The sequence below is a fragment of the Pseudochaenichthys georgianus genome, unplaced genomic scaffold (genome assembly GCF_902827115.2).
Source record: "Pseudochaenichthys georgianus unplaced genomic scaffold, fPseGeo1.2 scaffold_406_arrow_ctg1, whole genome shotgun sequence".
NCBI classification, from domain to species: Eukaryota; Metazoa; Chordata; class Actinopteri; order Perciformes; family Channichthyidae; genus Pseudochaenichthys; species Pseudochaenichthys georgianus.
The window spans coordinates 224,418-240,177 of NW_027262971.1; the positions used below are offsets into that span (position 1 = coordinate 224,418).

General features: G+C 42.7%; 1 protein-coding gene across 1 annotated transcript; it reads left to right on the top strand.

Annotated features, from left to right (window-relative positions):
* Positions 1-9,505: 9,505 nt before the first annotated feature.
* On the top strand, positions 9,506-11,473 carry LOC117442283 (nuclear factor 7, brain-like). The gene is given in 3 exon segments (XM_034078285.2): positions 9,506-10,183; positions 10,186-10,504; positions 10,980-11,473. Coding segments are annotated over 3 exon segments (1,413 nt in total). The 5' UTR covers positions 9,506-9,583.
* Positions 11,474-15,760: the final 4,287 nt, after the last annotated feature.

Genomic DNA, 15,760 nt, shown 5'->3' on the forward strand with positions numbered 1-15,760 from the left:
ATGAAACCTGATGTACTTTATGATTCTGTTTTCTTCAAGTTTGTATTTTTGTTGGTCGAACGCACTTATTGTAAGTCGCTTTGGATAAAAGCGTCAGCTAAATGCAATGTGAGTGAATGACAGGAATATGTGTGTGTGAAGAAACCAATTGTCAATATATGTAAATAGCTCATATTTTGTAAGTGGTCTCATTTAATTATGTAGGTCACATGCAGACATCAGAAGTGAGACAGCTTTATGACAAGTTGAACGTTTCTCAATGAATTTTTTTTTTTTTTCTCTTTTTTTTTTCTCCAATTAAATACTGACATATTGTATTATGTTTTAATACTTGATTGAAACTTACTAATCTCTTGGAAGCTGCAGGTAGCTCACATGGTAGTTCTGGTGTTGAGGATGTCTCCCCCTCTTGGTTTGGACTTCCTGTAGGCTAAACATCACAGATGGAAGCATTTATCACCATTTCTCCAGAACATGAGGTTTACAAAGAGCCTAAGAGCATTAACACTACACTCCTAAACACATTTTCTTTATTGAAAACTCAAAAATATGATGTAAGAAGCGCACTTGTGATAATATTGAATCACATTTGAAAATCAGACCCATCATCCTTACCTGTTTTAAGTGTTCCATGTGCCCGGATAAGCATTTCTTGTGATGCTCCCTCAGGCGTGTTCTGCGTGCCTTCCACCTGGTGCATTGTGCTCTCCGACTGTAGGTGTTAAATAAAAAACAGTGGATGTAACATCTGTGTCCTGCACCTACAGTACCAACCCAGTCTCACGGCATTTCGTGTTCACCAACACGATTTTTAATCTATTGATTCGTGTTCACCATCACGATTTGCCCCTTTTTTTTCGTGTTGCACAGCACGATTTTAAAAGCAATGTATTTCTACTGGTAACGTGTTTCGTGCCTGCAGGCTGCAGCACGTCTTTTTCTCCGGTCGGGTCGTGGAAGACCGGAAGCTGTGTGGTTCATAAAAACGTGTTCTTACTCAATATCAAGCCACAATTATTGCTTTTATTTTAAATCGTATAATTTCGGACTTTTGTTGCCGTCAGTGAGGAAAATAAATGGGGCTCAGAGCCTCAGGATACTGAAATCTGTATTTTTAAATATTTTTTTCCTTCTAATTTGTCATTCTTTTCAAAATAACACACTGTTATTTACTCACCAATAACACACAATTATCCTAATTCCATAATCTCGGGCTTTTTTGGTGTCCGTCAGGAACTGAATTTCAAAATAAAAATAACCGGAAACAGACGTAGGCCTATAAGGGACATTTCGAGCATCATTGCGATTGTCAACATTTCTGAGTTTAGGATGGCCGAAGACACTACACTACCCATAATCCCCAGCTATCGTTTAGGACTACAGTTCCTGTAAGGTTACGCAGAGCGTCCAACAGCTGTGTGAAATGGAACGAAACCACGCCAGACTATCCAAAACTGGAATCGAACGCCCCTCCAGAACTACACATGCTGGCTATTGTGTTTCGCAAAATGTTCTATGGGACGTCTCGACTGAACGTTTTCGTTTTTCCCACAATTAGAAGTTGCCAGTATTAAACACATTGGTGTTATCAAATGTAAAACATATAATTCATAAATGGGTGAAAATCACTTGTGTCCATAAAGCGCAGCATTAATATATACCCACATGACAGCTCATTGCTACTTTGTAATTCTACTCCACGACAATTCAGAGGTTAACCTGGTATTTTTACTCCACTGCATTTATTTGAGTTACTTTGCAGATTCTGATTAATGATGTGAAATATAAACAACCCTTAAATCAGACTTTAGTTACACCTGAGTAACATTCAGGTAAGGTGATTGTCAAGTGCCAACAATCAGGAGAGATATTTGATAGTTATGCAATGAATGAAAAACTTGGGTCACAGGTTCCTCAACAGTGCATTACAAGACATCTATCAATGTGTGTGTACCTCCACCATTAAACTGTCATATTCTGCACATTTCTTATTCTATCTACATAAGAGTATAATTAATGTGTATAATATCAGTTAAAATAAGTGCTTCAACATAGTTAACATTGCAGGAAAGCAATATATTAGACGTTAATTACTTTGTCAGGCTTAATATTTAATATTTAATGTTTAAATAAAGGTTAATCCGTTTTTCTGTTTTGCACCTCCTCCTATTAATATCTGTGTACATCCTGCACTAAACTGTTTTATTGTAGAGATCACTTATAGTATCTTCTTGATTTTTTATATTCTATATTTCTATATTTATACTTTCCCCCTATGAAAGTATGTACTCTTAATATTTTTTTAATCAAATATAACACATAAAAACAATAATTCAATAACGTGCTTTAACCACTAGGAGGTGCACACAAGGTGCACACAGCCATAATAACTTTGTATTATTAGTGTGTATGTACAACATCTGAAGATGTATAGTTGCATGCATGCTTTCACATCATTTTACAGCATATTGCTATACTATTTCAGACTCAGTATTTACATTCTTACATTCAAAGAAAATCAGTAATATCTTTAAAAACTACAGTCCTTTTCTATCAGCTGTGCACCGTTATGGTGTAAATATAACCTATCTGTGAACTAGATCAAATGTAAAAGTCAGCCGAATTAGTGTTGATACTACAAGGAGACGTATTGTGTGAAGAGAAATTGAAGATGTCGTTTAATTGTTGATATATTTATGATCCACGTCAAGTATTCGGTTTCGGCGCCATTTCTTCCAGTTTTTCCAAAGGTCTTCTCATCAGGGCTCTCTAAATAAAGAACTACGGCAGATCTGTAATATGTAATGCAGCCGAACCGTGTATTACAATGCCGTTATGTGATGACTTTCAAAGAGAAAAGCAAGAGCACTCGGAATTAAGTATTATTTTATACTTTTAAAATGTTTTCCGGATTTCATATAATATAAACACCAAATCCCAGCATGCATTGCGGATAACACATCCAATCAGCGAGCTTAAAACCATAGCTGAGGATCTTGGGTAATTGCTCGAAATGCCTACGTCTGTTTCCGGTTATTTTTATTTTGAAATTCAGTTCCTGACGGACGCCGAAAAAGCCCGAGATTATGGAATTAAACCAATAAATAAAAGCAAGGATAATTGTGTGTTATTGGTGAGTAAATAACAGTGTGTTATTTTGAAAAGAATAACAAATTAGAAGGAAAAAAAGATTTCAAAAATACAGATTTCAGTATCCTGAGGCTCTGAGCCCCATTTATTTTCCTCACTGACGACAACAAAAGTCCGAAATTATACGATTTAAAATAAAAGCAATAACTGTGGCTTGATATTGAGTAAGAACATGTTTTTATGAACCACACAGCTTCCGGTCTTCCACGACCCGACCGGAGAAAAAGACGTGCTGCAGCCTGCAGGCACGAAACACGTTACCAGTAGAAATACATTGCTTTTAAAATCGTGCTGTGCAACACGAAAAAAAGGGGCAAATCGTGATGGTGAACACGAATCAATAGATTAAAAATCGTGTTGGTGAACACGAAATGCTGTGAGACTGGGTTGACAGTACAGAGCTTAATCCTCAGCAAAGCTAGACTGAGAGCCAGGGGCGGACTGGGACTAAAATTCAGCCCTGGAAACTGACCCAGTCCGGCCACATGAAATGTCAAATGTTAGAAATCCGCTGTTTATTATTTAAGTGTTTTTATTTATTTATTAAAATTATAACTACAATCCAAAAAAACAAGGGAATCCTGGCTTCCCTTGGCCTCCAGGAGAAAACGCCACTGAGTTCAAGGGATAATTCTCACCCACCTCTTGCCCTGCACGTGTGCCAGTTGAGCTGGTTTTTCCAGCAGCTCAACTCTGTCCCTCATCATGAACGCAGGAGGCTGGCTGTATATCTGAACTCGCGCCCTCATCATTCTCTTCATCATCTTGCACTTGTTCTAAGCTGCTGCTGATAGTGCTTGTAGCAGAAAAGGTCAGTCAATTTGCGACATATGCTTCACCTGCGAGTGACTTCACCTTTTTTTTCTCTTGCCTTCTCGGCCCCACCTCTTTCTTTTTGTTTTCTTAGATTTGTATCCATGTTTTTTCATTCTCCCTGTCTGCCGCGGCGTTTAATCCCTTCTCTTCGTGTGGCCGGTCTTTTTTCTTCTTCACGTGTGATTATTTGACATAAGAACCACACAACTGCATTAGCGGCCGCTGTCGGCCGTCAGCGCAACTTAAATGATGACGTTAAACTTTTTTTTTTTAAAGGGCCGGCCGTCAACGGCCCTTGACGACCGGCCGTACTGTGGTTCTCCAGATTCTACAGATGGCCAGTCCGCCTCTGGTGTCAGCTGTTTTCGGACAGCTGTCTCGGGGGCACAGCCGCGTGATTTCTTGGCGTTACCTGCGTGCAGGTCGCTCCATAACTCCGCTGGCTTCCAGTGCGTAATTACCCGCCACATGAAGACTAGGTGAGATTAGTACGATTTTGGTTAGGCAGTTAGAGGGAAAAGTCTCTGTTGGGTTTTGTCTTTTGCCCAGGCGTGTTGACAGTGTAATACTTTGCTTTCTGATTGGGCATAGGTAATATATTATGGCTTCTTTGTCAGCGTTTGTGGATGCGCCCTCAGTGTCTTTCTTAGATGATTGCCAAAAGACGCAGTTGGTCGAAATAGCAGAGCATTATACAATTGCTGTTGGAGGGAGCAAGCGGAAACATGAGATTAAAGCTGTCATCTTTGTTTGAGCAGGGGGTGCTGCAGAAGAGTGAGTCTGGTGCGGCAGGGGTCGTGCCGGTAGTGGTTCAGACGGCTGGTTTGACGTTCGAGCAGCAAAAGGAGCTTTTGGCCGTTTAATCAGGAGAGGTTGAGGTTGATTGGAGAGGGCACGTTTTCTCCGTTGGAGGATGGTTCTGATAGGTCGGCATCAGGTAGTGGCGATATTATTTCTTACTTGCGGTTAGTGCCAAAGTTTAATGAGCATGACCATGACATTTTTGTACTCTGTTTGAACGCATAGCAGAGGCAAGAAACTGGTCAGATTCGGACATAGTGCTGTTACTTCAGTGTGTACTCACTGGGCGAGCACAGGAGGCCTATTCAGCTGTTTGTGGCGAAAATGCTTTGGACTAAGCAGAAACCTTCCACCACGCTTAGAGCTGCTGAATTAGCGGACGATTTTGTGTTGACACATAAGGGCAGTTTTACTGTGAAGTGTTCTAGGGGTGATTGGAAACGTGGAGAAGATGATGGCTATGCCCGCGGTGGTGCAAAGTTTTCACCAGGCTCCTCCCGTAGAGTTACAGGTACGGGGCGACCCGAGGGGGCCAAAGTGGGCCTATGTCATTATTGCAGAGGAGGGGGTCATTGGAAGGAACAGTGTCCATTGCTGGAACCTAAGGGGAAGCCTCGTTTTTCATCACATGCTCCAGCCATGTGTTGTTCTGCCGTGTTGGATAAGAAACCGTTAGGTGTAGGCTCTTGCATGGTGGATGTTGTGCTGATGAGGGGCATGGAGATGGGCTTGATCCCTGTGCCACGGCATACAATAGTGCTGGATTGTGAGCTGATGCGGGGAGTTGTGTCTATACGCATCCGACCTGGAAAACTTTGCTGCCAATCTTATTTGTTACAGTGTATCGTGCACCAGGTCCTTATTCAGAATTCTTATCAGAATTCTCTGAGTTTTTATCAACTTTGGTTCTTAAAACAGATAAAGTAATTATCGTAGGTGACTTTAATATTCATGTTGACGATGATAAAAATAGCCTTACTGTTGCATTTAACTCTATATTAGATTCTGTTGGTTTCTGTCAGAGTGTAAATAAACCAACCCACTGCTATAATCACACTCTCGACCTTGTTCTGACTTATGGTATTGAAATTGAGCAACTATTAGTCGAACCGCATAATCCTGCTTTATCCGACCATTTCTTAGTAACTTTTGAAGTACTATTACGAGACTACAAAGCATTAGTCAAAAGCTCTTGCAGCAGAAACCTATCTGTTAGTGCTATAGCCACATTTAAGGAAGAGATTCCACCAATACATAACTCGATAGCATGTCTGCATGTAGGGGAGGAAACTTATACAAAATGTACACCACCCCAAATTTATCATGTTGTTGATAGTGCTACAGATGCGCTGCAAATACAATTAGACTCTGTTGCTCCTTTGAAAAAGAAGAAAATAAAACAACATAGATTAGCTCCATGGCATAATGCCGAAACCCGCAAATTAAAGCAAAAGTCTAGACAACTTGAAAGGATATGGCGTACCACTAAACTTGAAGAATCTCGTTTAATTTGGCATATTACTCTCAATGAATATAAGAAAGCACTGCGTAAAGCGAGAGCAGCCTACTACTCTTCATTAATAGATGAGAATAAGAATAATGCAAGATTTCTTTTCAGCACTGTAGCCAGGCTGACAGAGAGCCACAGCTCCATTGAGCCTTCTATTCCCATAGCACTCAGTAGTAATGATTGTATGTGCTTTTTTAACGATAAAATTGTTACTCTTGGAAACAAAATTAATGACCTCTTGCCTTTGACCAGTATAGTGTTATCAACAGCTCCCGGAAACGTAAGTTCTAATATTACACTAGATAGTAAACTAGAATGCTTTTCAGCCATAAACCTTGAACAATTACATTCAATGATTCTCTCTTCTAAACCATCAACGTGCATGTTAGACCCAATTCCAACTCAGCTGTTGAAGGAAGTTTTTCCATTAATTAGCACTTCTTTATTAAATATTATGAATATGTCTTTATTATCAGGCTATGTTCCACAATCATTCAAAGTAGCAGTGATAAAACCGCTTCTTAAAAAGCACAACCTCGATCCAGAGGTTTTAGCCAACTATAGACCTATTTCTAATCTTCCGTTCCTCTCAAAGATTCTTGAGAAAGCGGTCGCAAAACAGCTGTTACTTAAAAAACAATGATTTATTTGAAGATTTTCAGTCTGGCTTTAGAACACATCATAGCACAGAGACAGCTCTGGTTAAAGTCACAAATGATATTCTAATAGCCTCAGACAAGGGACTTGTCTCTATTCTTGTTTTGCTCGATCTCAGTGCTGCATTTGATACTATCGACCATGATATCCTATTGCAAAGACTAGAGCACTTAGTTGGCATACAGGGAACTGCTTTAGGCTGGTTTAGGTCCTATCTATCTGAACGCTCTCAGTTTGTACGTGTTAACGATGAATCTTCCACGCAAACCAAAGTTAGCCATGGAGTGCCACAGGGCTCAGTGCTCGGACCTATTTTGTTCACATTATATATGCTTCCGTTTGGCAGTATTATAAGGAATCATTCTGTAAACTTTCATTGTTCTGCGGATGATACTCAACTATATTTATCAATCAAGCCTGATGAAATTAATCATCTAAATAAAATTCAAGACTGCCTTAAGGACTTAAAAACGTGGATGACCTTAAACTTTTTGATGTTAAACACGACCAAAACTGAAGTTATTGTACTTGGCCCGAAGAATCTACGAAACAAATGATCTAAAGACATACTAACTATGGATGGCATTAATTTGGCCTCCAGTGAGACTGTAAGGAATCTTGGTGTTATATTTGATCAGGATTTATCCTTTAACGCCCACATAAAATCAATTTCAAGGACCGCCTACTTCCATCTACGTAACATTGCAAAAATCAGGCATATCTTGCCTCAAAACGATGCAGAGAAACTAGTCCATGCATTTGTTACTTCTAGGCTGGATTATTGTAACTCTTTATTATCAGGGAGTACTAAGAAGTCAATCAAGTGGCTTCAGCTGATTCAAAATGCTGCGGCTCGTGTACTAACCAGAGTTAGGAAAAGGGACCACATTACTCCTGTTCTGGCTGCCTTACACTGGCTCCCTATAGAACACAGGATAGAATTTAAAATTCTTCTTCTCGCCTACAAAGCCCTTAATGGGCAGGCGCCATCTTACCTTAAAGAACTCATTATACCCTACTGTCCTACTAGGGCATTGCGTTCCAAGAATGCAGGGTTGTTGGTTGTTCCTAGAATCTCTAAAAGTACAATGGGAGCCAGAGCCTTTTCTTATCAAGCTCCACATTTGTGGAATCAGCTTCCAGTTTGTGTTCGGGCGGCAGACACCCTATCCGTTTTTAAGAGTGCGCTTAAGACCTTCCTTTTTGATAAAGCTTATAGTTAGGGCTGATTAGATTCAGCCCCTAGTTTTGCTGATATAGGCTTAGTTTGTCGGGGGACATCTTGCTTCTTCCTTCTCTCTGTCTGTACCCGTGTACACTCATGTTCCGATTAACCCAGCTTCCCCAAATGTCTTTCTTTTTGGTGTCTATATACGCTGGGATCCGGAGTCATGGATGATCCTGCGGTCCTGTGTCCTGGATCGCGAGCGCTGGATCTTGAGTCGTGGCTGTGGTCCTGGATCATAGGTCCTGGATGGATATCCTCGTGGATTCATCTTCCTATTATACACACATGCATTTCCAAACATCTGGACTACCTATGTTGCAAATGTATTATCTTTTCAATTTACACACGGCATCTATTGCACGTCTGTCCGTCCTGGGAGAGGGATCCCTCCTCTGTTGCTCTCCCTGAGGTTTCTCCCATTTTTCCCTTTAAACTGGGTTTTCTTTGGAAGTTTTTCCTTGTACGATGTGAGGGTCTAAGGACAGAGGGTGTCATATTGTCATACTGATATTCTGTACACACTGTGAAGACCACTGAGACAAATGTAACATTTGTGATATTGGGCTATATAAATAAACATTGATTGATTGATTTAACCAATAGAAACTAACAAATACTAATAAAATGGTGAGGAATAGTTTCTGATGTACTGAAATAAGATAAGGGATATATTCTACACAAAAAAAACAAAACAACACAGGCCGTGCAGAGGATTTTATAGAAACATTTTGGACTAGAATTTTAAGAAAACTATATTTTAATTTAAATCCGCCCTGGTTTCCTCAATTAAAAGCCAATTGGATTTTTCCGTTGGATTATTGCAGAAAATAATCATGTTAAACAAACGTTTAAGATACTTACACATTTTGTTCATCAGAATTATCTCCACATATTAAAACCACTTATGATTTGTGAAGTAAAAGTTGGGCTATAAGGAACTACAGCACGGTCACATGACTTCACGTCACCACCGCTAAGCTAAAAGCGGCTAATGTTGGGCTATAAAGGAACTACAGCACGGTCACATGACTTCACATCACCACCGCTAAGCTAAAAGCGGCTAATGTTCCAAGTCACAAAAAACAAAGGTAATTCCTTTGAGGAGCTGAAAGTCCTGCTACACTTTAGAGGCTTCATTAAGACTGTACAACTGAATGATACTCTATGAGCTACTATAGGGTTAAACTGTCCCGTACTGCAGAGATGAAATCAGGTTAAACCAGTTTACAGAGGGCTGATGAGTGGCTGGTGTTTGTGGAAGGAGACTCACCTGTGTGTTGCAGGTGAACAGAGATACTAACCAGGAAACACTTCTTTATTCTTCCTCACTGCAGAGAGACAGACGGACTGAGAGTCAGACGATCAGACGGTGACTGACTGCACTTCCTGTCTGCTGTGTTTCAGCTTCACTCAGAGACAACATGGCTTCCAGGTTAGAGGAAGATCTCTGCTGTCCGGTCTGTCAGGACGTCTTTAGAGATCCTGTTGTTCTGTCCTGCTGCCACAGCTTCTGTAAAGCCTGTCTGAAGACCTGGTGGACGGGGAAAGAAGTAAAGGAGTGTCCAGTTTGTAAGGCAAGATCATTGGTGGATCATCCTCCCTGTAACCTGGCTTTGAAGAACCTGAGTGAGACCTTCTTACTGGAGAGAGGTCAGAGGCCTCCAGAGGCTCTCTGCAGTCTGCACTCTGAGAGACTCAGACTCTTCTGTCTGGACCATCAGCAGCCAGTGTGTCTCGTCTGCAGAGATTCAAGAACACACAAAAACCACAGATTCAGACCCATGGAGGAAGCTGCTCAGGATCTCAGAGAGGAGCTCCAGGAAGCTCTGCAGCCCTTTCAGGAGAAACTGGAGCTCTTTGAAGAAGTTAAAGTGGAGTTTGATCAGACAGCAGGACACCTGAAGGTCCAGGCCCGACGCACAGAGACGCAGATTAAGGAGCAGTTCAAGAAGCTTCACCAGTTTCTAGAAGAGGAAGAGGAGGCCAGGATGGCTGCACTGAGGGAGGAAGAGGAGCAGAAGAGGAGGACGAGGAGCAGTAGAGGAGGATGGTGGAGGAGAAGATGGAGGCTGTGAGCAGAGAGATAACAGCTCTTTCACACACAGTCAGAGCCACAGAGGAGGAGCTGAGAGCTGAAGACGTCTCCTTCCTGCACAACGACAAGGCTGCAGTGGAGAGGCTGCAGCGCCCCCTGCTGGAGGATCCACAGCGGCCCTCGGGAGCTCTGATAGACCAGGCCAAACACCTGGGCAACCTCAGCTTCAACATCTGGAGCAAGATGAAGGACATGGTGTCCTACTCTCCTCTCATCCTGGACCCAAACACTGCTCATCCATTACTGTTACGTACTCCCCCCCTTTTTGTTGTTCTCTCTGCTGTGCAGGTACAGCTGGCTCCGCCTTCCCCAGGTGCTCCCAGCTGACAATCAGCCGAACATAAAAGAGGAGACTGAAGGAGAAGGAGGCCGATCACTACTCCGGATATCTCTGCTGTGGCAGAGCTATTTTGCCTTTTTGTTGTGTTTCCTGGAGGACGTGTTAGCGTTAGGTTTTCGCGGCTTTATTTCTCCCGTTAGGTTCTGTGTGATTTTGGGTAGCGGAGGAAGGCTCTGGATCCTACGGCCCATGGTGTGGTTGGCCCAAGTCCCCTCCGTCTTTTTGTTTGTTTACCTGTCCTCCAGTGTATGTTTTTAAGATTGTGGCAATAAATGTATGATCACCGTTTAGTGCCTATGTGTTGTGTACTTTTGTTTTATGTTGCGGACTGCCTCACGAGCCACTACTATTGAGTAGGGAGGCGGGTCGTAACCATTACTCATCCTGTCTGAAGATCTGACCAGAGTGAGAGTGAGAGGAGAGGAACAGGAACTTCCTGATAATCCAGAGAGGTTTGATTATGAATGGTCTGTCCTGGGCTCCGAGGGCTTTGACTCAGGGACTCACAGCTGGGATGTCCAGTTTACAGACAGTACACACTGGGCACTGGGTGTGTCAGCAGAGTCTGTCCAGAGGAAGGGAGTCATACAGTCTGGATTATGGGTAATAAGTGTATATGGAGGTGAATACTCAGCATGGTCACCATCAGGTCCAGAAACTCGTCTCCGCCTGAAGAAGGAGCTCCAGAGGGTCAGAGTGCATCTGGACTGGAACAGAGGAAAGTTGTCGTTCTCTGATCCTGACACCTACACACACATACACACCTTCTCACACACTTTCACTGAGAGGATGTTTCCATACATTAACACTGTGGAGGAAGTGAAGATATTAACGCTGAAGGTGTGTGTGACAGTGGATCAGAGCAGGTGGAGATAGAGAGGATCATTAACTCCATATTTCTTATCTCTTAAAGGGAAAATAAACTGCATGTAACCTCTGCAGCTCCTGCTGTCTCATTATAACAAACATGTGTGTATCTTTGTCATATTTCCGTTTATCAGAATCAGATTGCTTTAGTCCCACAGGGGGGGGGGGGGAATGCTGTGTGTGAGTGTGTTCCTTTATTCTATATTTACATTGAATATCATGTTTTCCAAATGTGCAAATAAACTTTTCTGAAGCGTTTTTGTTAGTTTAACTTTTATTGGTTCAAGCTAATGTTTCTTTGTACAAATGATATGCTTTGAAAACGTGATCCAGACAGAATCAGATGTTTCCATCAAGCCGCTTTAGTGACATCTCTACCTCGTTATCTGTTCATTGACTTGTTGTGATGACTTGTTTGGCTTCTGTTGATGTTGTGAGACTCGTGTTTAACCAATATAAAATGAAAATCTTTCTACATATTGTGATGGGAATTCTTGAAATAAACTAGTCAAAGAGTTGTCCTTCTGAGTCTTTAATCATGTTTTTCAAAAGAGGCGCACAGCATACCGAGAGCAGGCCCGGTTCCAGAACAAAATGACTAAGGGTGCATCTGAGATTAGAGAGGGTGCAGTGGTAAAGTGCTATTTTTCTAAGTGGGGAGTGTACCTAACACCCTCTGTTGCGGCTTTCACACCAGCGCTTTTCAGTTTCTAGCTCAGAGCGGGAGCTTTTCTGGTTCAGCTCCGGTTTCCCTTTTCAGCTCCCGCTCTGTTCACACCGCCCACTGGCGCCCCAGAGCTGCGTCATGACGTCACCGTTTACATCGCTGATTTTCCCCCCAACGGCAGCCATTACGGCGCTCACAACAACAACAACAACCGCGTCGGGTCGATGATCGTGTTGCTTTTAATCACACGAAGCCAGAATAAATTGAATAACGACTTCTCCAACCTTATACTTTGCTCCAGAGTGCCGTGGTTCATTGTTTATTAATGTGTTTCTGCAGCATTTACCGACCGCTGCAGTGCTGGCTGCTCTTCCACGGAGTGTATTCTCCCGTTAGCTCCCGTTAGCTCCCGGTTAGCTCACACTGCAGCGGCCGCTCTAAAGTATTCACTGTCCGACTCACACAAGCAGCTGATGCATATCCCCAGTTCCCCTTAGCCTAAGTGAATGTGTGTCAGTCTGAATTGACACTGTTTGGTATCACAACGCTGTTATGAAAGTTTCTCTGGTATCAAACGGGTGATGTTGGCATAGCAACCGAAGCTAAACTGACTACTTGCATCCGATAGCTGCAATAATACAAAACAACACGTCTGCCTCTCTCCACAATGATCGATAACAGTGAACGGATGGTCAAAGTAAGGCACAGATAAACAGAACCACACGAAGCCTGGTTAGTGCTGCCTGACTTTATAAAGTGTGTTTATAGGCACTACTGCTTGTAGGCAGTAGGGATGTGCCATCACTGAGGCCGATGCGATGCGCATCTCGATACGTTGCCACGATACGATACATTAACGATACATTTGAAACACCAGGCGATGCGATACGATACGATTCACCCCTGTTGCGATACAGTTCGATACGATTTGATTCAACATTATGCGATTCGGTGCGATGCGATACGATGCGATACAACACGATGCAAAACGACAGAGGATTTTAGTTTTATTCCTTATATGCAGCAAATCATACATTAACAAAAAAGTGCTTTACATATTTGGTACTGCACATCCCATCATGCCGTTTATTTTTTTTCCTTTAAAAGCTCTCCAGAGTACAATTGTATAACACCTCACAGATAAACAATGTAAGGATGCATTGCTCATGATTAACAATGTGCAAATAACAGCTACCATAGTGCCATGCCATACAGCTGCTGCCTGATGTGCTGAACACTCATAGGCTGACTCACCAGTGAGCAGAAAGCAGGGGGTTCTATAGGAACAATAAAGAACACAAATAACCTTTCACAAACAGGTATTTCATAACTGCTCACAGTGAGGAAGACATTTGAACTGTTATTGGCCGTCACAGGCTGCTGTAAACTAAACACCTCTCTCTGACAGAACGCCTCACTGAGTGATTGAACTCATGTCTAACTTTCAGGTTTCTCTTTTCAGCCGCAGACCCCATGTCGCCTCTTTATGTGCGTCGCTAAGTTCCTCGTACTACTTGTGTACTTTAAAGCGGCTCGGCATCGTTAACAATTTGCGAGCGATTTTTCAAGTTGACCGTCTGTAGTATATAGTGCCGCGCACACATACCATCAGGACGTTACTGATGGGGTGCGGCTGCGGAGTGATACTGTGTGCATGCAAGCCCGCATCTAGGACGGATCTATGTATCATGGCTGTAGACCTGTTGAGTGATAAAGATACCTCATACAAAGGTCTACGGATACCTGATCACTCTCATGACCTGCGGTCAGCTATATAGCATAAAGGATTATTACACCGTCTTTCTGGAACAATCCGAAGTGTTGCCAAACGTTTGATTTGTAGGTATTTTTCGGTGCGCTGTGTTTCTCTTTCTCCTCAACTTCCGTGTGGGTTGATAACTGAGACTCTCGGCCTCCGTAGTGGCGAAGCAAATATCAAAGATCGTCTCTGCTGAGCGTTGACAAGATGAGGGGATTTTATATGAATGAATCGGTTTTTTACCGATGCAAAGACGCTACGCAATCGATGCATCGCGAGTTCAACCCGGTTCAACCCAAACTGTAGCCGATGTGCACTCTTTCAACCGGTGTACTCGCATCTTGAACGTTTATGCCGGTGCACCGATGTGAATCGGTGAATCTTAACATCTCTAGTAGGCAGGCATAACAGTCGACCCATGTTCAGGGGAGGTGGGTTTAGTTTCCTGCACGCCTCGACGTAAGAGAGACGTAAGCGACGTCGCCTCTTAGCTCCAAAGCTCTTGCCTCTGGAGCGACAATTTTTTGGAGCTGGAAATGAAGCGGATTCCGGAGCTAAGAGCCGGCGCCGCTGCGGTGTGAACAGGAAAACCGGGCGCTTTGCAGGCTCTAGCTCCGAGTCGGAGCTGAAAAGGCGCTGGTGTGAAAGGGGCATATGGGGGTCCTCACCGCCTCTGGGGGGGTCCGGGGTCATGCTCCCCCGGGAAGATTTTTTTTTAAATATTGAAGTTAAAAGCATCAATCTGGTGCACTTTGAGAGCAACATGAAGAGATCTATGGATCTTTGTGCTCTTTGCCTGATTATGCCTTCTCAGTCCCTTATCACATAGACTATAAGAGCATGGCGCCAGTTGTTGTGGTGAAGGCATCGGACTTACTTGAACCGAAATGTCTACATGCATAGCAGAAGATGCTATGCAATCTCTGTTTTGAAACCATGAGCTGCAAAATGAGCGCCTCACCCCACTGTACAGGCGAGTTGGGTACCTTTTTAAATATACCTGGGCAGGCTCTGTTTTGCAGAGGTCCTCTGGCACTTGCGGGCCGCCGAGGGGTGGCGGTGTTTGGGGTAACGAAGACGGCTGTGGCTGCTCTGCCTCTGTGGGCGAGGCGGGCAAAGCCGGCGAGTCGGGCAGGAGGACGTTCGTGTCCACGACAGTAGCGTAATGTCCCCATGATCTGAACTGTTATTACTTGCAGTAGATGCAGTGTTGCTGCTGGCGATAAGGGCTGGTTGTTTTAACCATGTTCTGATCCATCACTGACTGCTGTGTCAGCACCTTGCAGATGATGAATGTGCAGCGGCACAGGTCATGCGCACCTGACATAATAACGTTACTTACCGTTTAAATTGATCAAATAAATGCAGCAGACAATGCTATTCAACCACAATTACAATTTATTTTATTTCAACTATATTCTGCTTCTTCTTCTTCTTCTTCTTCTTCTTCTTCTTCTTCTTCTTCTTCTTCTTCTTCTTCTTCTTCTTCTTCTTCTTCTTCTTCTTCTTCTTCTTCTTCTTATTATTATTATTATTATTATTATTATTATTATTACTATTGTTAGTAATAGTAGGCAAAATGTAATTTTTTTCACTTCTAATGTTTTATTTTTTTACTTTTCATTTTTCAAATGAGGGTGCATAACGACTCAACTGAGGGTGCAATGCACCCTTATGCACCCCCATAGATACACAGCAGAGTGCAACTACTCAGACTGAAGAGAGGGCTTTCATACAGTTACAATGGATACGCTTATTCATGAGATAACTGACCCTATCAAAGTGCAATAGAGCCATGATCACTGGTCACCCCCTGTGTGGTCACATGACTGATCATTTAGTGATGAGACACACAATGTTATTATTTATA